This window comes from Biomphalaria glabrata, chromosome 12, assembly GCF_947242115.1.
Source record: "Biomphalaria glabrata chromosome 12, xgBioGlab47.1, whole genome shotgun sequence".
In the NCBI taxonomy this organism is placed as follows: Eukaryota; Metazoa; Mollusca; class Gastropoda; family Planorbidae; genus Biomphalaria; species Biomphalaria glabrata.
Genome location: NC_074722.1, coordinates 13,904,364 through 13,930,386, shown reverse-complemented (window position 1 = coordinate 13,930,386; position 26,023 = coordinate 13,904,364). Strand labels below are relative to the sequence as shown.

The 26,023-nt window shown below is 31.2% G+C and overlaps 1 protein-coding gene across 3 annotated transcripts; it reads right to left on the bottom strand.

Annotated features, from left to right (window-relative positions):
• Positions 1-1,305: 1,305 nt before the first annotated feature.
• Positions 1,306-17,040, bottom strand: LOC106061820 (protein GUCD1-like). 3 transcript variants are annotated; one of them, XM_056006305.1, is made up of 10 exons: positions 16,829-17,040; positions 13,105-13,222; positions 12,815-12,880; positions 11,018-11,117; positions 10,708-10,799; positions 10,501-10,603; positions 9,857-9,905; positions 9,217-9,294; positions 8,157-8,252; positions 1,306-7,287 (listed from the first exon to the last, which is right to left on the bottom strand). In XM_056006305.1, the coding sequence occupies exons 1-10, from the start codon at positions 16,872-16,874 to the stop codon at positions 7,265-7,267; spliced, it is 771 nt and encodes a 256-aa protein (XP_055862280.1). In that variant the 5' UTR covers positions 16,875-17,040; the 3' UTR covers positions 1,306-7,264. The 3 variants fall into 3 exon arrangements, with proteins under 3 accessions (XP_055862280.1, XP_055862281.1, XP_055862282.1); XM_056006306.1 differs by having other exon boundaries at positions 1,306-7,284; XM_056006307.1 differs by having other exon boundaries at positions 16,974-17,016.
• Between the last annotated feature and the right edge of the window lie 8,983 nt (positions 17,041-26,023).

Below are 26,023 nucleotides of genomic sequence, written 5' to 3'. Positions count from 1 at the left end.
GGGGAGGAAGAAGTTAATTTGTTCCACCTCTTTTTTTGCATAAGTCATAAGACATCAAGTCATATGAACATATTCAGGAAGGTCACTTTTATTTCCGTTGCTGTTTGAAACGTCTCTACTTCATGAATGGTTAAGTTTATTTACTTTTATTTGAGCGTCCTCCCCGCGTCCCAAGTGCACAGACGGCACATCAAAGCCTTGATCAAATAAATCAATAACCAAATCAAATCAAACATACGAGTGATCTTATGCTGCTTCACAATGTAATCGCCTCTACTCACCCCATCCCTCCCTGATACAATTATGACTTTATTTATTGGACACATTTCTTTTTAATCTACTGGGAATTAAACATTAGTCTTTTGAGCCCAAGTGGTTCTCACTTTTGTTCTCGGGTACTTTAGAAGTAGGCCACGTAGTACTTCCTTTTGTTCTCGTGTACCCTACAAGTAGGCCTAAGCGGAGGATGCATTCAGTGTTATGGTGTGTGCCTGTGTGTGTGTTTCTATGGTGACGGTGAGAAGTTAGTGATTGGTTGGTAGCTAAGCAGTGTGAATGATGAAATATGGGCTGATGTGCCGTAATGCAGTTGTTTGAGACGATTAAAGGACGATTTAGAGATGACTACTGTTACTTCCAGTTTTTGAGGCTCCTCTATTGTGGACTTTCACATTAAAAGTTAGCCGCAGTTATAGTCTCTGTGTTTACATTTAAATTGTTAAGATCCCTTAGTGTACGATTGGATTTAAATTTATACATGTGTTAGCTGTGTTGTTGTTTTTTTTAAATACATTTACTTGCAATAATTAACCAAACTATGGAGCTCTGTGGTGAACACTACAAAACAGACCTAACATGACCATGTCAATCGGTCCCTAATCAGTGGGTGGGTGTTCGCAGTGGGTAGGTGTTCGAACTCGGAACCTTTATGATGACATTCTGAAGCATAGACCACACGGCCATGAGACCAGCTCAACAAAAAATGATTCTTCTAATTATAGCTCTGAGTTTATTTCTATGTAGAGAGTTTATATTGAACATTGGGTTGCTGGTGTAGTTTTCTTGTGATCTACTCATTTTAATCATCTTGGACACGAAAATGTCACAGGTAAGCGAGGTGACTCAGCTCCTTTCATTGTACGTTTCTTTCTAGTTCAACTAGTCTCTCTCTCTCTGTATATAGACACAAATCAGACTCTGTATATAGACACATATCAGATAGAATAGAATAAAATTAAACTTTCTCAAATCAGTCGTAGTTTTAATTAGTTAGACTGTCTTACAAAAACATCAATAAGCCAATGACAGAGTTTTCCAGACAGCCCTTTATTTATTACATGTAAAATTAAACACAATATGAACATAGCCAGGATGAATTCTAATTCAAATAAACTTTTCAAGTCACACAGAGAAAACATTTTCGTTATCTGGTTCTGTGTTACTGTCATTGGCTTGAGGTAGAGTTGAAAAGTCAACATGGGACAGCCTTGAAAGTTACATCTTTTTATTTAAATACAACAATTAGTTTCACAAGAGTAAATTTGCTGCAGTTTTATTTTGAAATAATTGTTTCAAATTTAACATCTTTCTGTAGTGAACACTTACTCTAAAGTTCAACTTTAACATCTTTCTGTAATGAACCCTTTCTCTAAAGTTCAACTTTAACATCTTTCTGTAATGAACCCTTTCTCTAAAGTTCAACTTTAACATCTTTCTGTAATGAACCCTTTCTCTAAAGTTCAACTTTAACATCTTTCTGTAATGAACCCTTTCTCTAAAGTTCAACTTAACATCTTTCTGTAATGAACACATAAGCAAAATTCAAGACAATGTTACATTTGATAATTGTTTCTGAAAAGACATTGAATAAACTACGGGACACTTTGAGTTTAGTACTTATAGAATATCCTTTAAAAATATTTTTAACTCTTGTACTGCCATTTCTGTGCATATATCAACCTCTGACTTGAAAATATTTATCAAATTTACTGTAAAGCTGAAAATTGAAAAAAAAAATTCTTAAAATTGCTTGACTTCATATTTTTTTTATTTACAGCCACAAAAATTCCTATCCCCACTACTTCTCAAAGCTAAGACTATCTGGCCCACTACTTCTCAAAGCTAAGACTATCTGGCCCACTACTTTTCAAAGCTAAAACTATCTGGCCCACTACTTCTCAAAGCTAAGACTATCTGGCCCACTACTTTTCAAAGCTAAAACTATCTGGCCCACTACTTCTCAAAGGTAAAACTATCTGGCCCACTACTTCTCAAAGCTAAAACTATCTGGCCCACTACTTCTCAAAGCTAAAACTATCTGGCCCACTACTTTTCAAAGCTAAAACTATCTGGCTGTCTAATTCAATATAGTGCTTACAAACTTGATAGGGAAGGAGGAGGGGGACCATTGAACAAAATTGAAATGAACTTGTAGGAACAGTAAGTGTTGTAAAGAAATAGCACTTACAAGACACTCATCAACAAACAGTATCACTTACAGGACACTCATCAACAAACAGTATCCCCTACAAGACATTCCATACAATTCCAAGTAGACTCAATTATGTAGTCATACTCCATGATCCAATCCAATCTGCCCTGAGAACCAACGAGTGCACACATTGCTCATAACGAAACCCTGTCTTTGAAATTGTAAAGAACAACCTTTGGTCAGTGTCCTGGTCAGGAACAGTTTCAGGAAATAAAAACATTTTCAAAAGTTTTTAAAAAATGCCGCAATCCACCATGAGTGATTGAGAGCCTCAAAAACACTTTTATAAAGTAAACAAAAACATTCAATGTGTATTAATAATAATGTAAAATATTTTTAAAACTTATCATAAGGTCATAACTGTATAAATATAAACAGTGAACTAATGGATTATAATGCTTAAAATAAAATGGATTAAGTGTTAATCATGTTTTATACATCCAGCAAATATTAATAACTTTATATTTGGTGTCAACAACATAACAACAATATGTTTCTTAGTTGTTTTGCAAAAAAATATTTTTAGAAGTAATGCTAATTATTGGTTCAGCAAAACTTTCAGTTGCATTAATGCTAATAACAACAAGGCTTAACCATTTAAAAAAAAAATACTTTTTTTTTTGAAGGAATGTCTGTAGATTATAAAAATAAAATTGTAAAAACCATGAAACAAAATGTTATGTACTCATAGCAATGCAAATGAAGAACTTTGGACCAAGACCAACTGTTTCCCTCCCCCCCCCCCCCCCCCCCCAAAAAAAAATTCACTTTTGTTTTATAAACATTTCCCATAAAATCAACTACTTTTATAGCTTACTAAGTAGCACATTCAAAATGGTAACATAAATAACCTAAAAGCAAAACACCATTCTTTAATGATTTCTACTATATAGTGTGTAACATCCACATTTTGTAAGTCTATACATATAGGGAAAGAAATAAAGTTAAAAGCTAATCTAGCTGTATAGATTATTATGGGTTTATAAACATCAATTTGTTTTATATAAAAAAAAAAAGAGGTGCATACCCCATTAATTCTATACCAAATATAATATTTTCTTGTAACTAACAAAAACCTTGTTGAAATTCAATCATAACAAGGTAGTGAAATACAAATGAGCATAATCAATCATTTTGTCAGAAGGTGGTAAATAATTACAGAGAGAGTTAGAGAGTTAAAAAACAACAACTTCAGTTTCAACTTTAACAAGAATGAACTTTAAGAAGTAATAAGCACTCCATGGGTATGTTTTCTGAAAACTTAACCTGAACTTGTACCCTACTGACTAACTTGGATATATTGAACTCAAAGACTTTCAACTTTAAAACTGTATCAAGTCCCATTTCAATGTCAATGTAGCAAATAGAGTTTGGTCCAATGAAGCTCAGTTAGAAAAAATTTCATTTGGAGTACAATATAAATGTGTACATCAAGACACTGATAACACATTGTCATGTAAAACTTGTGCACAACTTCAGGTCAATGCTCTAGACTTCATTAGCCCATAAGTTCATCATATTTATGTAAATGTAGTATCCATAAATTTGGTGTGCTGCTCATTTGTTTATTATAAGGCATTGTCTTGAAGTCCAAAAGTTAGGCTACGATTACAGGCTTTAAGGTGCATAAGGCATGAAGATTATATGTGTGTGTGAAAGCATATGTCATGCATGTCTGTACAAGCTAATGTAATATATATAATAGGCCAGTGGAAGCAAATGTCAAGCATGTCTGATAAAGGTAATGTAATATAGGCCAACTAATGTCAAGCATGTCTGTAATAGTTAATGTAATATAGGCCAGTGACAGCAAATGAATGCCTATGGTCAAGCATGTCTGTTAAAGATAATGTAATATAGGCCAGTGAAATGTTATGAATGACCAACTGCAGGATAATGTCAGGGAGAGATAGCTGAGCTGCCCAACTTGTCCAACATGGTTAACATTAAAAAGGTGACAAGTTTGGTATAGACTGAGACTCTATGGGGATATTAAACTCTCTCAAAAAACATAAAGCATATTTACACTGTACGTCTGTCATTAAATGGCAGGTCAGTTAAATATAAATATATAAATAACATTGTCTCAAATAGGATATTAACTTTAAACCTTCATATAAAAGTAAAAAGAAGTTTAATGATATTCAATTTAAAATATATCTGTGGATCAATAATGAAGGTTACCAGAAGAATGAATGTCTTTAGTTAAGAACTAAGAAAAGATGACACAAGGGTATGTGCAGCAAGAAGTACTCAGCATGAGAGCAGAAGAATTGTTGAAGCATTGGTGTATTTGAAATTCTAAAAGTTGAACCTGCAAGTGAGTTCAATTTAAAAGATAATTTAATGAGATTTTCTTTAAAAATACCTCCAATATGTTAAGTTCTAGTAGAACTATTGTAAAACCTAAAATTTGTAACCAAATTTTTGTTTAATTTCTATAAAGCTGCCAAAAAAAAAAACAATAAAAAAGATGTGAATCAATGAAAAAATTCCCAGCTGCCAAGAAGATTGAACCACTTTGTAGTTTAGAGAAAAAAAGGAATAGAATGATGAATGTGTACATTAGTTCAAGGTTTAAAAGATTGACAAGACATATGTACACAAGTTCAAGGTTTAAAACATTAGTTCAAGGTTTAAAACATTGACAAGACAATATGTACACAAGTTCAATGTTTAAAACATTGACAAGACAATATGTATATAAGTTCAAGGTTTAAAACATTGACAAGACAATATGTACATAAGTTCAAGGTTTAAAACATTGACAAGACAATATGTACACAAGTTCAATGTTTAAAACATTGACAAGACAAAATATGTACACAAGTTCAATGTTTAAAACATTGACAAGACAATATGTATATAAGTTCAAGGTTTAAAACATTGACAAGACATTATGTACATAAGTTCAAGGTTTAAAACATTGACAAGACATTATGTACATAAGTTAAGGTTTAAAACATTGACAAGACAATATGTACATAAGTTCAAGGTTTCAAACATTGATAAGACAATATGTACACAAGTTCAAGGTTTAAAACATTGACAAGACAAAATACGTACATTTAGTTAGTGAAAAATAAAATACTTATACTAGAAGATATTATTTAAAAAATCCAAAAAGAAAAATACAATTAAAAAATAATGTTAATTGCAAACTCTTGAACAAAGTCTTTTCAACATTCTTTCTCAATCCCAGAGATAAAAAGTAAAATGCAGAGAAAACAAAGTAAAAAATTATGTTCGGAAATAGCAGAAATAGAGCAACAACAAAACCTTTGGGAAATTAGAACATTTTTGTAAACAACAAAATTTAAAAAAAAAAAAAATCCCAATAAAAAACAAGATCAACACAAATATAACAATGCAGAATATTTTTTTCCACATTACAAATGATGTTTATAGATGGCACAAATGCAAAGGGTTGTAATGCTAATAAGAGTTTAAATAATTATTTGCTCATCACATAATTAGTTCTGCAGAAGGAAAACAAAAACAATCACAGAGAACAAAAATGATGAACCAGTGAAGCAGAGGATTGGAAAGTATTTAAATTAATTGGACTTTACACAAATCATAAAGTTTTTCTAGTCTACAGGAGCTTTACAAATGTATACGATGAATGTGAGAATTCTGTAACATTCTTTTCTTAACTAAGAGACATTTTGGGTAAACAGCTGTAAGCACAAATCATTACACTGCTGCAGGAGTATGAGGGCAAAAAATGTCTATAACATTTTTTCTGTGTAACATGAAAAAAAGAGTGCCAACTAAAACACCATGAAAGTTGGTAAATAACGTCACAGATTTTTTTGAAGTGTCGAAATTGTGATTCGACAGGTTACATAAGCCACTTGCTCTAGACCATACATGCATCAGGCACAAGATTTTTACCAGGGCTTTTAAAGGAACGGATTTGAATCTTCCAAGCTTTACTTAAACAGAATTTAATGATGATTATTACACATAAATAAATATGTTTTTTTTAAACTTTGATGAGCTTATTATTGAGCTTTTAATTTGGGATGTATATATATATAGTTAGTCCATCGTGGTTCGATGATGACCACTTTGTCATCCAGGGGGCTGAGGGCTTTGCACTGGGGTTTATGCCTCCGCATGTGGCTGGTGAGACCTATGTGAGCCCGGAATGTTCGGCCGCACACTGGGCAGGTTATTCCAGCTGGAGCTAGTGTCATTTGCCTTGCTTTTCTTCTCTGGCGTTTTTCTTCTGCCAGCGTTCTTTTTTCCTCAGCTACATGTATTGGGATGTATTGGAGTGTTGGCAACTAACTAATGACTGAAATGGCTTTAAGAACATGTAAACCTTAGTATCATATTTTCCACACTTAAGGTTCAATTACTTTGGATACCATCATTAATGAGAATCATTATAAATAAAAATATACATATACACAATTGTCTAATTTACAAATAATCAATCATGGTAAAATTATAAACATTATATTCTATCATAATAAATCTCTTTCTATAATAAAATATTTGGTTTTAAAGTCATTAAATGGTTTAAATTTATGTACAAAATAATCTAACAATGACTTGAACTACCTTAAAAACTATTTTATCTCTGATATAAATTAGGCAGTGATGTCACTGTTGGCATATCTGCACTTTATAAATCACATAAATATAGATGTATATTGACTATCTTAAAGTGCAAGATTCAAGAAGACCTGGCCACTTGACACTATGTTGAATGAATCAGTCTAGTTCTTCAGCTTTATTTTACTACACACTTCTGAACATTTCCTAAGTTGATTCTCCGCCTTCTGCTAAAAAGAAACAAACAAAAAACAAGTTTGGTTTAATAAAGAAGATAAAGCTGAAGAGAAGATAGTTCCAGTCTTTAGAAAAGTTCCCCTTTCAGACCTTGTGATCTATAGGGCAGATGATGTAAAGGTCATCTGCTTCTGTGACTAATGATTAACGAGGGTGTCATGTAGCCAGCACAATGACCAACTGCCTTTACTTTTCCCCAACTAATGTCAGGTACCCAATAGAGCTGGGTGGACTCAGAGATGCCCAATGATTCCAAAATTAAAAATCCCAGTCTTCACAGGATTCAAAACCAGGACCCCCATTTCAGAAGCCAAGCGATTTACTGCTCAGCCACCATGCCTTCTCTAGTCTTTAGAGCATATCTAAATCAACCACAAAAACAGGTGAATAATAATATCAAAAAGAGAGCCTTAACAGAACAGATAAAATCAAGTTTATACAGGATTTAAAGTCTATACAGAATTTTTCATTCTTTAAATTAATCAGCAATATAAATATAAGTAATAAATAAAGGTCATCTTTTCATATGGCCAAAAATTAACACCATTAGATAATGCATGGACCTCGCTATCACAGAAAGCTAAGAAAAGCAAATTACAGAAAGGTATGAAAGGAACTGGGAAACAGTAGTGTCCTTTCAATAGTCTAAAAATAAAAGCTGTAGAGCAAGTTAAATACATGGAATCTATTCATGTGAAGCTTAGTGTACGGAACATTTAATTTTTTCTTAATACTTCATATTATTAGTATCATTTTTGTCTCTTCTTTGTTAGCTAGACTTTCTTAATTCTCATCACTACACCAGTCACACATTTCAGAGAAAGAACTGCTCTTCTCTCTCAATGTATATTTATATATCTACCTCTCGAACTCTGGCTGTAAATGTAAAGAGTGTCCTGATCTGTTCCGTCACTTTTTCTGGCTCTATCAAAGTCATCCATGTGAATACAGCATAGATCTATTAAGAGGTCATAGAATAGAACAAGATAAGTCATAAGTCAAAGAATAGAACAAGATAAGTTAGAAGTTGGTGTTGTACTACTCTTACTGAGGAAACAACTTCAGGACTGAGGTAACTATAGAAGCTACTGAAAGGAATGAAATACTAACAAATCACTCCAAAAGGAGTGAAGAAAGAACAAGAAAAATATAAACAAACAAATAACAATACCTCCATTATACAACTTCAAATATGATAAAATAAAAAAATAAAATTAATAAAAAAATGTTTGGTTCAAACCACGTATTGAATCTGTGATTTTAAAACTGTCAGCTATTTGGATGAACGATGGTCTCGATTTGGCCAGCGAGAATTGTATAAAAACAAATTATTTATTGGTAACTTCATTACATGTAGAACTCTTCAGATCTAATCTAGATCTAGAATCTATGACATAATCTATATTGGATTTACCTAAACATATAAGCAAAGCTTAGAGAATCTTTTAATAACTTAAAGCAACTTAAAATTTAAAAAAAACGCAGTTATCTGTACACTACGCTACGCCTGACTATGCCATGTTTTTTTTAAATGGAATAATTACAATGATATGCCTTTAAATCTAGACTTTAATATTAATTTAATAAACTCTTGAATCAAATAATCCTTTACTTTTGGAAATTCCTGAATGAGATAGTCATTTTAAGAATGCAATAGTCCTTTCTAAACCAATGTCCTTTCTAAACCAATGTTGGCTCTAGATCTAAGTCTAGTACTCAATCCAAATTTACATTTATTTTTTTACTTTGAAAAATTATAACTATCAAACTAAAGTTTCCCCACATCGCCAAAAGTCAGTAATTCTTGTCTCAGCGACATCAACTGTTAAATTTCTAGGAAAATCCTTATAGCCATTTTTGAGATCAGAGTCCTGAAGGTTTACAGTTCTGACTTTAAAAAAACTTCCAAATAAAAATCTTACCATGGCTATGGGAATCTGGGTTTTTATAAAATATTAAATCCTTATGTGTATCATAGCCACACACCACAACGAAGTGACCTGACAATAAAGAAGAAAAATCAAAACAAAAAAGAAACATTAAAAGTTTAGAAATCAATCATTTGTCATAGATATAAAATAAATCAATCAAGACAGCTGGGTGAAAAAAAAAAGTACTTTAATTGAAAGTGGGTAAAGCTTAAAAAAAAAGAATTAATAAAATAAATAAAGATGATTTTTAAAGTAAACAATAGATGACCTATGTTTAGCAGAAAGAAGATTGAAATGAAAAAGCAAACATATTAAAAATTGTTTCTGTATTTCTTTTGACTAAATGTTTGTATTTCTTTGACATTAAGATACTACTGTGTATGAAATATTACTAATTGGCTTTTTTTTTTAAACTAATCTTAAAGTTGAATTTTAAGAATTTAAATAAGATGAATTAGTTAAAACTAATTTACAGGTTTTGATGTTCTTAGACTTCATTAACAGAAGAAGCTTTAAATTGCTAATTTTCAATTTAAAATGCTGAAGAACTCATTGCCAAGCAAAGAAAAGAAAATAAAGAAGTGTAAAGTCTAAAAATTCTACATAATTGTTAATTTTTTGTTTCAATTACCTTGATAGGGTCCCTTGTTACATGTAACACAAGACCAGCATTTGCGCAACTGAAATAATATAAACACATTAACTTCACAGCAGCAATAAATTAATCTTTCAACCATATTACACAAAATCAATGAATAAAAAGCCTTAAGCAAAAAAAGGAAAGGGTTAAACCTAATCAACAACTTTTTTTTTCTCCTCACACAAGAACTTAATGGTCAATAAAACTTTTTTAACAAAAGTTAACAATAGAATTTAAAATAATTTTTTAATTAATTTAAAATTAATAAACCAGAATGTTAAATTTGACCACTTACTCTGCTGTCACACCACAAACATTTCATCACTTACCCTGCTGTCACACCACAAACATTTCACCACTTACCCAGATGTCACAACACAAACATTTCATCACTTACCCTGCTGTCACACCACAAACATTTCATCACTTACCATACTGTCACACCACAAACATTTCATTTCTTACCCTGATGTCACACCACAAACATTTCATTTATTACCCAGATGTCACAACACAAACATTTCATCACTTACCCTGCTGTCACACCACAAACATTTCATCAATAACCCTACTGTCACACCACAAACATTTCATCACTTACCCTGCTGTTACACCACAAACATTTCACCACTTACCCTGCTGTCACACCACAAACATTTCATCAGAGTCCAGTCCACAAGGACAATCATGGGGTTGTTTTTGTGCAGGTGGTTGACTAGGTCATCTATACTCAAGACCCTAATGAAAATATTTAGATCATTTCTTCTGTTATTATTCTGATTTTTTAAAATTCTGTAACTAAAGGGATGTAAGTTATTCATTTATAAAGCACTTCCACTTACCTTTTTTCATATCGAACACCTTTTTGATGGGCATTTTCAAACATAGCATTAACCCGTAGTTCATCCACTGTGAAGTTTTTACTATAAAATGACTGGAAATGCAAATTGAACATATAGTTTTGTAAATAAGTATCAGTTTAAAAAATTAAGTCAGATTTTTGTTGCATGAAAACAGCAATGGTTTTGTATGTGCATGGATGCAAGTGCCTAGCAAGGGAGAGAGTTTAAATAATACAATTTTTTCCAATTCTTTTATCAAAGCTCATCACTAACAGACTCAGTACTCTTGGAAGAGTTAGATTTACCATACCTTCTTCCCATGTGCAGAATCAACACCAACACTGATAGTGTACAGGCATGAATCTACATTGTGTCTCGTTAAAATATAGGCTAGGTCAATGGTCCAGATGCTGGAAAGAAAAAGAAACAACACCATTACAACAAAGAAACAACACCTAAAGAAAATCTAATCATAATTTGTTTTCATATTAAAGCATGCATCCAAAAGCATTGGAACAATTCAATGTGGCCTTACTCTGAGCAAGTAATTTCATTAGCGCTAACTAGAGCAGCATGATTATCAAGTAGTTTAGTTTTATTTTGTTTTAAATATTGCATGAGTGATGCTGTTGTTTTTCTATCAGAATATTATCTAAATAATGCAGGTGAAAAGTTTAGCAGATTCTATATCTAGGTGAAATATGGGCCATTAAGCTTGGGAAATGTTTAATAATTTTGAGTTCAGAGAGTGAATATGTTTACTTTGAGGTTGATATGAATGAAATTAGATCTTGATGTAGTAAAAGTAATGATGAAGGAGACATAGCAACAACTAGGGCTATGTCCAATTCTTTGTTGTCATACTTTACAGTACAGTACATACAGTACAGTTAATAAGTATAACAAAAAGAAATATGACACAAAAGTTGTCATTTGTAAATGTAGTCTAGCAGGAGAGGCTTCGAAAAAAAAAACAAAAAAAAAACAATTTCACTGCTCCATAAAGTAAAGATGAACAAAGTTTTGCTGTCACAGCCATCAACTGTTCTTAGAAGCATCTCTTCATTCTTTACTCTATATGAATATGTACGGAAGAAAATGAAATAAACCCCAGAGGAGATCCACATTTACTAACTCAAAAGCAATTGCAATTGAAATGCTAACATATATTTAGCAACCAGTATGAACATGAATAAGATGTCACATTAAAAACAAGTTCTCATTGGATGCTATTGTGTACACTCCATTTTCTTTCTGAAATATTGGAGAGAGACAGATATTTTTTTTTTACTTTGCTAGTTACCATCTTTCCACAACATTACAACAGAACAAGTAGGCTTCTAGTAATAGTTTTCCAGCTGACTTTAAAAAATAAATTTCAATAGAAGCACAAAGAATGAAGACACTGGACCAATTAAGATGAGAAACAAATAATAGTAAGCTGGTGGATTATAAACCCAAAAAAGCCTATTTCTCTAGTATTACTTGGTGAAAGCCGACAATCAATATAAAAACAGCAGTTTGGGACATTTACAGCAAACACAAAAACAAATGTGACTTGCTTAATAACATAAATATATGAATTTCAGACCAAAAAAGTGTAAAGTGATGGAAAGCATTGTTTCATTGGATAATTTAGATCACAATTTCTAATTAGCTGTGCAAGAGTGCACAAAAAGGAGCAATGTTTAAATTCAGCTTGTTCACACTCTCAGCATAGAATAAGACACACTAATATAAGCTATCTGGGACAGAAAAGAGAAAGATTCAACAAAACATGTCCTTGGAATGCCAATGAGAAATCTAATTTCAAACTTTAATGCAGGCAAACATTCTAATGTGGCTACACTTCTTATGGAACATTTTTGTTAACAAGCCTCGAAAGCAAAATTTATTCAAATATTTTTTCTTTTGGATCTACACATTTACAGTTAACATGACAGTATGTGTTGTACTTTATGTAAGGCTAAATAATAGGACCAGTGGGTAGTGGTAATTCTAATTCTTTTTCTAAATTATTAGACTTTCCTTCTATTTCAATCATACGGTTCACACAATTCAGCCTAACATTGACAAGAATACAAACAACCACTACAAATTAATGTACCTTTCTCCACACTGGAGTGAATCTAGATCATTAGTGTAGACATCATCACAAGGCTCATTTAACATCCTAAGATAAAGATACACAAAAAATGTTACATATATATATATATATTTAAGACCTTTCTAATTTTACTATAAAGTAAAGAATGCAACTATTTGAGAATGACTTTTTAAATTCTCTTTATAAATTCAAGCAGCCAATGATTGTATAACATGTTTAATACATTCTTACTTATTTTATTGCAATGATATTTTAAACAATTAAACAAACAACTCTTTGAAGGAAGTCACCTCAAGATCATTGACACACAGGCCAGTCCACAGTCCCATGTGTAGCACTGATTAACAAAAGGAATGGAAATGACATGCTTGTCTTTGGAATCTGTTAAAGTGAACTTCTGGTCTCCACCTGAAACAGAATTTCAAAAAATTAAAAATAGGATTCCTAGTGAAGTACTTAAAGTCTGTTCCATTACAAAGTAACAGACATATAGAAAAAAAAAATCTAGATTAATAATTAGAAAATTAGATCTAAATAGATCTCTATAGGCCTACATTTATTTGTTTTATCCATGTAATGTAATCCAACATATAATATTACAAAAACAGAGGGTCTTCAGGTTACAGCATAAACTCATTCCTATGTCAGGTGCAGGTCATAAACCAATTTTCTGTGTGAGTCTAAACATATTACACATACATACTGTACACATACATACTGTTGTAAGCACATATATATCCTCCCTGCACGATTATCAAAAAATATGTTAAATAAAAATAAAGGTAATAGTTTAGATGTCAAGATACCTTTACAGACCACTATGTTGTTTTTAAGCATATTTATCTCCCTTATCTATATTAAACTTTCAATATCTTTTTTTAAAGAGATTTTTGTTCTTATGCTGTCAACATATGAATTTTTAAGTGTATTTACTGAAATGAAGGTCTAAAAAAATGTTAATAATAAATTGATGAAGTTGTTTCTTCATTTTTTCAATAACATTTTTTTAAGAGAGTTTTTGTTCTTATGCTATCATTTTAAATGAATTTTAATATTAGATGTAATAGCTGCTAGAAAGAAAGACCAAACAGCAACAGAAAAATGTTGGCAAGTAATTCAAGGGAGATAGTCTAGAATAAAGACTTAAAACCAAAATGGCGTATTTCCAATGACAATATATGGTAATAAGAAATAAAACTTAAAAATTTATAATTTAAAAACTATTTATCTCCGAGGAAATCTAATTACATATTTGTAATCTGCATTTTTTTCTGCTTATTCTTAAAATATAAGAGAAACCTGATTTAGCGTTTCTAGTCATGTAAACTAATACCAAAATAAAATATAGATTTAGATCTTCTATCATTTTTGTCTAGTTACCGAAAGTCAGTGACCTTCTAAAACTACTATAGGTACTGCGATAAACCGACCTAGATCCATTTTTTTATCTCCCAAAAAATGGCTGAAAAGTGTGTCAGCACATTTTACCCTTTTTTTAGGGGTGGTCATTTCCATCAAAGTTTTAACACATTGTATTTGATTTGAGGACTAATTATGATTACTTTTTGTAAACATAAGATATCAGAGATCATTTTTATTTGCTTTTGAAGCCAATCTGTTAAATTTTTCTTAACAAAAGTTTATAAATGTGAAAGTTGACATTTTTACAACTTTTGTCCTATAAAAGTTACAACAATGCTGTTAGCTACAATACTTTATCATATTATGAAATGTGTATATTCCAAATTTCATTAAATTCTCTTGGTGCACTTTAAAGATATTTGATATTAAAATTAACAAAGACAAAGAAGGGTAAAATTTTCTTTTTTAAATAAAATAAAAGTGTTTATAGTTACAACAATCTCACTAATTCTATTTAATTTAGCATGTTAATATGTATCTGTGTGCTAAGTTTGAACTTTGTAGCTTGGCGCACTCTTTAGATATTAATTTTCAAAGTTGATGGTTAAAATCTATTTTTAGTAACAACCAACACTGTGATTTACTGGAAATGGTCAATTTCTGTCTATCCCGAGCTATTTTTAGATGCACACATTGGAATTTTTCATTTAGATTAACTTTTATAGTGTTTGATTGCTAGATTATGGAGAGGGAATGTGTCTTTATTATAATGACTTTGTAATCTGCAAATTTTAAAGTAAAAATAAATATTTTAAAATAATAATATTGACTCTTTCAGTGTGAATTATTTAGATCGAAAAAATGGAGTTTTCCGGGATGGACACAAATTTTCAAGAGGGGTAGAGTTACTAAAACTAACATAACTTTTTTATTTTATTAAATAATCTAACATATTTGATTTTATTTTAAAGAAAAATGAATGGGCTACAAAATTATAATAAATAAAATTAATTATTCAAGAAAAATATTTTTTTCATAAATTTCAAACTGAGCATGGAAAAAAAAAATATATAAAAAAATTTTCTTAAAATCGATATACTGAAAAATTTAACCTTTGAATTAAATATTTAATCCATAAATATTGAAAAAACAATACTAAACACATTTAATCACTTCAAATGTGATAAAAGATGAACAAATACACTAAGAAATTGTATTATTTACATCTTTCGGGTCCCGGGAAATAAACTAAAAAGAGGAACCATTAACACAATTTTCTCTTTTTTTAAAAAAAGAAAGTTGGTACTGCATCAAATTTACTACCAAAACAAAGAACAATCACTCCCACATCTGGGAAATATAAACAAAGAGAGAAATAAAAAAGTTTAACTTAAAAAGATAGTGAAATAAATATTATAAACCAAGTTACTTGCTAAGAGTAACTCCGCACTGACCAGTACTAGCAAAGTTACTTGCTGAGAGTAACGCCACACTGAAAGAGTTAAATATTAAAATTTTTTTTTTTCATATTTTTAGCTCAGCGAACAATTAATAAATTTTTTTTTCTGTGTGTTTTTTTTTCTATTAGTATACATGTAAATTAATAGTTAATAAATGAGTACATTATATTTTTAAAATGATGAGCTATTACTGCACAAAAATTCAAGTAGAAAATCTTTAATAACTTCGAAAAAAATCGCAAGGTTTCTTTTTTATTTTATTGTCCGATGCAAGAAATTTTTCATTTACAATCTAATTTTTAAAGCATTTAAATTCAGGCATTTTAAATGATTAATTGCCAGTGCTCTACAAAAAGGTTAAAACTGTTTTTTTATGAAGTTTATGAAACTTATAGTCATTAAATTTTAGGAAATAATTTTCTGCGCAGTGCTATTTTCATTTATAATTTATAAGAATTATCTATCTGATGCATATAAATAGCTATTTAAATACAGTAGAATTATAATAAAACAAAATAAAACACAATACAGATCTCTGATTTGTTTTATTTGTGATTTTTGGGCTCATATCGACATATGATGACAAAATCACATATATTTTTATTTTTTGTCAAAGGCTTTTTTTTATATATTAATTCACTTTTTTTTCAAAGATTTTATTGCTTGGTCTTATTTTTTAAATTTATTTTAACAGAATACTGGTTAATGTAAAAGAGTGTGAAGTTTCAACCCCATATCTTTAAGACTTTTTATAATACAGTTAATTTAAGTTCAACTGTCAGTTGTTTCGGTCACAGATTTTTTTTTTGCTTTACAGTTTGACAAAGGCTAATTTTTGGCCACTAAAAATTTAATAACTTCCCTCACAATTAACTCAGCAATATAAAATTGGTATCATTGGAAAGCATTTCTCAAGCTCTATCTAACTAAATTAGGTTCCATTGCATTGTGATCATTTTGAAATTTTTATCGAAGTACCTAACTACTAGTAGTATACTATTATAAGAATCTACGATATATACTAGAATCTAGATCTTTATATATATATCTAGTCCTGGTAAAGACTTATATAAAAGAGAAAGACCAGTGTAATGCCAGTAAAGACTACTGATCACTGAGTAGTAAAGTAAAGTCACTAAGTCAAGTATAAACTAAAGTTAAATTGTCAACCAAAGTTGAATTAAAAATCTACCAGACAAAGAATTCAAAGATGTAAAGTTAGGCTGTGCTGTGTTCATTTTTTTTTTGATCTATCATCTTTGTGGGAAAAAAAAGCCGATTTAAACGGATCCAAACAAGAATAATATTTAGAGAGTTGACACTAGTCTCTTGTTTACATCTAGAATAGAGTTTATTGTCTAGATCTAGACTCTAGAGTGGTGTACTTGTTTACAACTGTTAGAACGGATGTGACGTTTGAAAGGAAAAAACAACAACAAATGAGCAAATTTTCGCAATTTTAATATTGACATAAATATCTTCAAAATGAAAATCCACTGACCTAGATATATATATATATGATAACAGAAGAACAGATCTCTATACATAAGCTAATAATAAAAAGACCTAGCTGTCTTTGAGTTCGAAGATTTTTGAGGAAGGCAGTATATAAATACTTTGGTCAGCTCTGCGAACATAATTTAATAGTAAAATTCTACATACATTGATACAACATCAGAAAGTAGCTTCCCAGAAGATTCGAATATCTAAATTAATATAATTTAAATAAATTTAAGTTCGATCATTTCTTTTTTTTTTTTTTTTTTTGGGGGGGGGGGGGGGGGCAGGATGAAGTCATAAAGTGTCCACAGGTTGCGACGACGTAGGTCCGTGTTCAGCCTACTAGATCTATAACGTTTGGTTTCGAATTGACTAGACGGAAACTTCACAGTTAATTCAAGTGTGATATGAGGGGAAAAATCAATTTTAAAAATTTAACAATTATTTAAATAATTATTGGTAATTAATTATTTTGTTTGGTATTGAAAAAAGGAAATGAATGCGCTACTTATTAAGACATTTGACTCATGTATATATGGAGCTATTTCCCTTATTAGGCCTACGTCTTGTACACGTTTTCTTCCTCTTCCCATTTTCGGATCAAGTTGAAATTTTGCACAATTATTCATAATCGATGATAGGCCTAATGCACGAACCATTTTTTTTTTAAAAAGGAAAATAACGAAGTAGTTAATAAATTAGTGGTAATTAATTAATTTTGTTTTTATAGAAAAAGGGAGATTATTCCTGCAGTATTAAAATATACAACAGTGATTTTTGCAGTTCTATCCCATAGATAAGCCTTTTTTTAAAAGCCACTGGTAGAAATTTGTAACCCCTCATGGCTACGCTCATAGAATTTCATGACTGTTAGTTTGCTAAATTTAGATTTAAATAAAAATGGGAAGTTTTAAGTTTTAAACTCAAAACTCTCTGAAGCGTTTTTTTTAACTCAAAATCCCTGCTTTAGTCTTACATTGAAGAGAGGTTTTATCGTAAACAAATAATCGGAGGGGGTTTTAAACTCAAAACCTCCCTTGGCAACGTTCATAGAATTTGGTGACTGTCGTTTGCATTATTTTTTGTTTTATAGAACAGGTTGGGGGGGGGGGGTAACCTCAAAACCTCATTTGGCTGCGCTGGGGCAAGTGATGGTTTAACATTAAAATAAACAAAATTAAAGCTTAAAATCAGTCACGAAATTCCCGCCCCCCCCCCCCCCCCCGCGAGCAGGGGGAATTTCACTTCCAAAAAAAGGGGGTGGTGAAATTTTACGCCCACGAGTGAAGCTATTGTATTTTTCATGTTTAGTTAAACAAAAAAAAAAAGATCATCTATTTTAGTTTTAGGATAGGCTCTCGTCTCTTCGTTAACAAAACAAAAATAATATAAAACAAAAAAAAAACCATGCCATGATAGCCTGAGGCGTATAACGAACACAGAATTCACAAGAACGAGTTCTTCAAGCCGAATTTCCTGCTGTCTGTCAACAAGTATCATGCTGTATGTCCGTGATGAGATCTATGTCAGTGATGTGATGTATTTCTGTCTAGAAAGCTCTAAAGTTGTGGTATGGCGAAGCTGTAGTTGGCCATCCAAAGTCAATCAACAAATTCATCTCTACTGATGGGACCGTTGACAATGAAACGTCATCTGTGGAGTTAATCAGGGTTTCCCCCCTTCTTGAATTGGGCGGATGTTTGTTAATGAACAGGTAAATTTAAAAGATTGGGGATTTTGTTTAGGAGTTCCTCTGTGCGCAGATTAATTTTAGCATAAAGGTGTATTGTCCCGATTGACCGATAGAAAGGATTTTCTCGACCAGGCGTGGACCTTGAGATTTTTACTACAAGTCCTGTCTGAAGGTTCCACAATGGTATTGACCATTGGTGGATTGGGTCGTACCAGATTAGTGATGGGCAAAAGTTAACTAAAAAGTTGCTAACTTTTAGTTTAACTAAAAAAAATTAGTTAAGGCCAAAGTTTAATTTAAAAAAAGTTTAGTTAAAATCCTAGTTTAATTATTTTTTTTTTAGTTACAAACTAAAAAGTTTAATTACAAATTTTACTAACTTTTTTAACATACATACCAATAAATATTTAGATCTATGTAATTTGGAGAATATATATAATGAACGGTAGAGAGGAGAATAAACTAGAGGGTGCACAGGTCACTAGAAAGTCTTTTGACCTTTACTCGGTCGCTATTCCCGCCAATTCAAGGTAGACTATTTGAAAGGCGAGAAAAATAAACGTGTTCATTATATTTCTAGCAAGTTTCGCTGCTTGATAAATCCTGATTAATTCCTTGCTTCTATAGATCTACATTTTGCTGCTTTTTATTAAACACCAGTGTGTTCCTGTATTAAAGAAATGTTGACTCTTTTTATTTTAAAAATTTGTACTAGATTATTACTAGAGTGTCTAGAGTTACAGTCTAGTGGCGTCTAATCTATTAGTATTAGTCTATTACTACTATTAGATCTATAGTCATAATAGTCTATATTTCATTATTTTAGTCTCTTAGTCTTAAGTAGAGTCTTAGTCGACTTTGTCTTAGATCTAGATGTAAATTTAAAATTATAAGTCAATAATATAAATCTATTAATTGAAATCTATATTACTTTACTTTATTAGACTAGATCTATTAGTTTAGAGATTCTACTATTCTAGAATTAGAGTCTAGATTAGATCTAGATATAGGCCCCCTATTTAGATTACTTATTATACTATATAATAAGACCTAAGATGCATAGATCTATCTATAATGACTAATACTAATAATAGTCGTCACTATACTAGATCTAATACTAAATCTAGACTACACTAAATATAATACCCATATCTAGTTATAATCATAATTATAATAATCTAAAATCTCTAGATAGATCAAGAGTTACTAAGATATATCTACTAGACTCTATTTAGATCTAGTAGTAGTAGTAGTAATAACTCTAGTATTTCTTAAATTATTTTTAGATTAAAATATTAATTATTTGATCTAGGTCTTGTAGCTAGATCTAATTCTAGATCCAGATTATATTTCTGATCATTTCGTTTGTGGTAGATATTAGATCCAGAATATTCTAGAATCTAGCGTTAGTTAGAGTCAACATGCAGTTTTATCATTACTTCTAAAGGTAACTTATATTAGAACTTGGACAATGACTTCTAATTTCTTTCTATAATAGTATCATTCTAGTGATTCTATTAAGATCTACATCTATCCCATAAAGACATTTAAATCTTTTTTCATGTGCACAAATAAATGTTCATTACATTTTGCTAAAGAGATTGGTTGTGCTTTATATTTTTCATGTTGGGCTGTTTGTCCTTAAAAAAGGTCAAAATAGTTAGTAAAAGTTTAACTAAAGTTTCTTAGTTTAGTTTAACTAATTTTTTTCAATTTGTGATTAACTAAAATTTTTACTAAAAGTTTAATTACTTTTTTTAGTTCAAACTTAGTTTTAGTTTAACTAAAAAAAATTAGTTTAGTTCCCATCACTATACCAGATACATGGCGCACCGCTCCTAGATCCTCCGTACGCTCGCTACAAGCGGCCGAAGGCAGCGCTAACCACGGAAAGGTGCGGTGGCGGAGTGGTAAAGCGCTTGGGTTCGAACCCTGGTAAAGTCTGGGTTTTTAAATTTTGGAATCTTTAGGGCGCCTCTGAGTCCATCCAGCTCTAATGGGTACCTGACATTAGTTAAGGATAAGTAAAGGCGATGGGTCGTTGTGTTGGCCAGATGACACCCTCGTTAACCGTGGGCACAGAAAAAGATGACCTTTACATCATCTGCCCACATGGTCTGAAAGAAAGAAACTTAGCTGGTGGGATTTTTAGTTAGGCGTTGAAAGGTGGTGGAGTTCTTTGCTCCCAGAACGAGGAATGTGCCTTTATCTTTGTGTCTTTCTGAGTATTTTATTAGATTTTGTTTTTGTATTTGAAGATTATGGTTCAGTGTTTTATGTATAATTGCTGCTTTACTTTTAAGTCTTCTATCATGAAGGGTTTCTAAATTTAGTGATTTTACTAAAGGTGTTATTCTAATCAAATGAATCTCCCTGCACTGTTTTGTGTCTGTTCCGGTACCCCGACAAAATAGCGCCGACAAAATAGCGCGAACAAAATAGCGCCGACAAAATAGCGCAGAAAAAATATATTTCAGTCATTTTGAAAAAAATACTTTAGATATAATAAAATATGATTATTTTTTTTTTATGTTATCATTGTTTTTCAGTCATTTTGCAGGAAACATTTTAGGTATCTTAAAACATAAATATGCAAACAGCAAGCAAAAATTATAGGCTAGAATACAAATTATCAAAATATATCATTTATATTCATTCCATAATCAAGATATCTAATTATACTATAACACACCTGTGTAACACACACATTATCATACCTAACACTTGAACTTGAAATAGTAAAGTTTCCCTTTTAGACCTTGCGATCTGTAGATGAAGAGAGAGACCTAAAAAAACAAAAAATCTAGCCCAATATCTTTACTGACTAAAATCCGGAACTTTCATACACATCATATATAAGTCCGCGCTATTTTGTCTTGTGCTATTGTGTCGGGTCACGTCTGTTCCAGTTTCTTAATGTTTTCTTAAGTTGAGGGGTCCCTTACAGAGGACGCACATTCTATTATTGGCCATTTTAGTTTTATGTTCTTGTAGAAATTTATTTTAATAAGCGCTAATGCTTAGTTTGATTTTTTAAAATAGTTTCATCAACATGAGGATTCCATGACAATGTTTCATTTATTAGGTATTTATTAGGTATTTTGCGTTTTTAGTCAATGTTACTATTCTGGAATAACATAAGCAGTATTTATTTGTTTTAGTTTTTTTTCCTTGTTACTCTTAATAACTGACATTTTTCTGGGTGGAAAGACATGCTCCAATTTGATTCTCATTTCTCTTGTGTTGTTTTTATTGTTCTATATATTATTCAATCGCCTGCAAATAATCTGACTTTTGTTCCTGAACTAATTCTATTTGGTAAATCATTTATGTAAAAAAAAAATTTGAAGTGGACCTAAGACTGTTCATTGAGGTACACCTGAGTTTATTGTTATTGGTGTTGATTTAGAGACATTTTTTTTATTATTACAGTTTGTTCTCTCCCTATCAGAAAATCCTTAATCCACTGGACCATCAATGCCAAAATATTTTAATTTTTTAATCAAGCTATGGTGGTTAATTTTTTTTCCTAAGCCGTAGAAAAATCTAATAAAATAGCATCTATTTGCTCTTTGTTATATAAACCTTTTGAAAAATCATCAATTAGTCCTATTAGTTGTGTTTCACATGATCTATATTTCCTAAAGGACATTATGTTTGTCTAAGTAGTTTATAATGTTACTACATAAAATGTGTTATAGGATTTTACATGTGATGCTGGTAAGTGATACTGGTCTGTAGTTTCCTGGGTCAGATTTTTTTTCCTTTTTTAAATACTCTGTTCTGGTTAAGAGATGCCCGAAAAAGTATTTTGAACACTGGTGCTAGCTCATTGCTTAGTTCTTTGAGTAATCTAGCTGGAATACCAGAAACTTTATTTGGTTTAATGTTTGCTAATAGTTTTTTGATCCCCTTTTCTTGTACTTCTATATCTCCTATGTTGTGTACTTGGTTCAAATTAAGTCTCCTGGGGCAGTGAATGCTGATGTTAAGTATATATTTAGGATGTTAGCTTTAATTTCAGTATCCTTAAGTGTTAAGTTATCTTCTTTTTAATGGTGCTACTGCTGTTGTTTCTTAATGTGTAAGTTTTTTTTTTTTTTTTTTTTTTTGTTTTTTTTTGGATATTACATTGTTTATCTATTCACTCTGTATTCACTCTGCAGCTGTCTGCTTACTTTTTGAGTTAAGTCTCTAAATTTTCTCTATAGGTTTTCCTTCTGTTTGCTATGTTTCTTTCATCTATTATGAAAGTCACAAGCTTCATAACGGAGGAATTTTCTATTTTTTTTTACAAACCTTATAGGAACTCACTCTGTCAGTCTGTCTGGTAAAATGTTTGTACAGGATATTTCTTTGAGACCCAATCTCGGATTAATTATTTTTTTTTACCTGACAACACAAGAATCAATAAATATATATATATATATATATATATATATATATATATATATATATATATATATATATATATATATATATATAAAACAAAATAGTTAATTGTAGTTAATGGCCATAAATTATTTTGTTTGGTATAGCGAACAAGGAAAAGAAATTGTACTTGAATGAAGTGGTGGTATAAACTGAATTAGTCCCCTTTATAAATCGTCCTTAGTGTACTGAGTGCCATGGACACGCCTGAGGCTTAGTGCACACGACCATGAAATAGAAATAATAGATAAGTATACAATATCTTCTACAGTCCTAAGTACCTCACTAGCACATCGGCCCTAAGGGGCGAGAACTACGAGTTCCTTATTATTTATTTCTTTATTTTTGTAATGCTTTAAAAAAACAACAATTACGGTAAAATCCACCCAGATATCCTTTTCTTTGCCCCCCTCCCATTTTCCCAACTGGTCCTGATAAGTGATAAATCGTAGCGTATTGAGAAAGCTAAAAGCAGGAAATTGCGCTAAACAAAAACTTTTGGTAAAAATATTTCAAAACGCACAGATTAATTGTTGTTAGTCTATATCTCTTACACATTTAATCACATGAGAGATCTAAACTTTTTAATTTAACTATATAAGCTTTGTCTTTTTTTTTTTTAAGTATTTTTTTTTTTTTTGTATTTTGCTTTTTGCTTGTTTAATTATTTTCTTTTTTTTTTTTGTTAAAAAAGTATTTGTTTTACAAATATTATACTTGACCTTCTACACGTTACAATTAGTATCGCTGCCCCATGTTTTCCACTTTTAATTCAAAGCTCGATAAGTATTCGTACCAATTTTTTCTTCGATGACAATGTAATCGATTCCGAAAATTAAGTGTTTCACGTGGCTACGCAAATCCAGGTGCGACCTGTAGTACCATGAATAAAAAAAAATCTTTCTGCGCTTTGAAATAGTTTAAATAGCAGCTGCTGGTACACAAATGAAATATTGGATTGGATCAGAGTTTTGCAACTGATATTAAAAAGTATGTCCTGATGGACTGGAAATTTTGTAGGAATCTCACGCATGTGATGTTATGTACAGTGATGTAGAAAGTCATTTTTTTAACAGTTGCTTGCTTTGGAAAAAAAAATATCTATTTCACTTAGTATCCCCCTCCCCCGAATTAGTGTCATCCAGTGCGGTCCAGACACCTCAGGAATGCCACTGTCAGTATTGATTTGTGCCAATTCTTATATTTCAACATTTGTTTACCATGAATTAAAACGTAGGGTGCTAGTGGGGAGAGGCTGTATCGACTCAAGGTTATCAGATAGTCGTGGTAATGACTGCACTCAACAGTTGATAGTCTCAACCTGTCTCTGGTATCGACTGCAACAATGACGCAGACAGAAATGACCTTTGTTTAGAAATAGTGCTGTATCATCAATTCCTTCTTGTCTAAGTAGTTTGGGTCGAGGAATAGATCTAGAGATGTCTAGAGATAGTTATTTAAAGCCTGGCAACAAATTAATTAAAATATTTTGATGTTCCATTGCATCAGTGGATTAAAGATTTTTCTGATAGGGAGAGAACAAACTGTAATAATAAATGGCTCTAAATCAACACCGATAACAGTAAACTCAGGCGTACATCAAGGAACAGTCTTAGGTACACTACTATTTTTAATTTACATAAACGATTTACCAAATTGCTTTAGTTCAGGAACAAAAGTCAGATTATTTGCAGACGACTGCATAATATATAGAACAATAAAAATAACACAAGATACAGAAATTTTACAAAGAGAATTAGATGATTTACAGAAATGGGAATCAAATTGGAGCATGTCTTTCCACCCAGAAAAAATGTCAGTTATTAAGAGTAACAAAAAAAAAAACTAAAACAAATTAATTCCACTTATCTTATTCATGGTAAACCAGTAACACAGACTAAAAACGCAAAATACCTAGGTGTTATTATAAATGAAAAACTGTCATGGAATCCCCATATTGATGAAACTATAAAAAAAAATCAAACAAAGCATTAGGGTTTATTAGAAGAAATTTCTATAAATAAAAAAAGAACATAAAACTAAAATGTTATTTAACTTTAGTTTGGCCAATAATAGAATATGCATCCTCTGTTTGGGACCCCTCAACTCAAGAAAACATTAAGAAACTGGAACAGACACAAAATAGAGCAGTGAGATTCATAACAAACATATATTCACATTTGACTAGAGTAACACTTTTGGTAAAATCACTAAATTTAGAAAGCCTTCAGGACAGAAGGCTCAAAAGTAAAGTAGCAATTATACATAAAACACTGAACTATAATCTTCAAATACAAAATTTAATAAAATACTCAGAAAGACACAAAGATAAAGGCACATTCCTCGTCCCATATGCTAGGACAAATTTGTACAAATACTCCTCCTTCCCTAGTGCTATTAGAGCATGGAATGGGTTGCCTGAGCTAGCCAGGAAAACCAGTGACTTGGCAGAATTTAAGTCATTGGTTAATATGCATGACTGAAGGCATGACGCGTAGGACGTAATCATCTTTTTTGAAGTAACGAATGTATTAAATAAGATAATAGATGGATTAACGGATGTTGAGGTATCTGTTTTCTTTAATAGAAGATGTAGGCATTAACTGAAAATAAAGGCCCCACACATTTTCACCTACGTCTGTTGGACCATTGGGGTATCACACAAGATCTTTCTCCAGTCTTTGGATAGAATATTTTTCAATGACAGGCCCGTACATTCTTTTACGCTGTCTTCCCGTCGCTTTCTCTGCCTCTTCTTCTTTT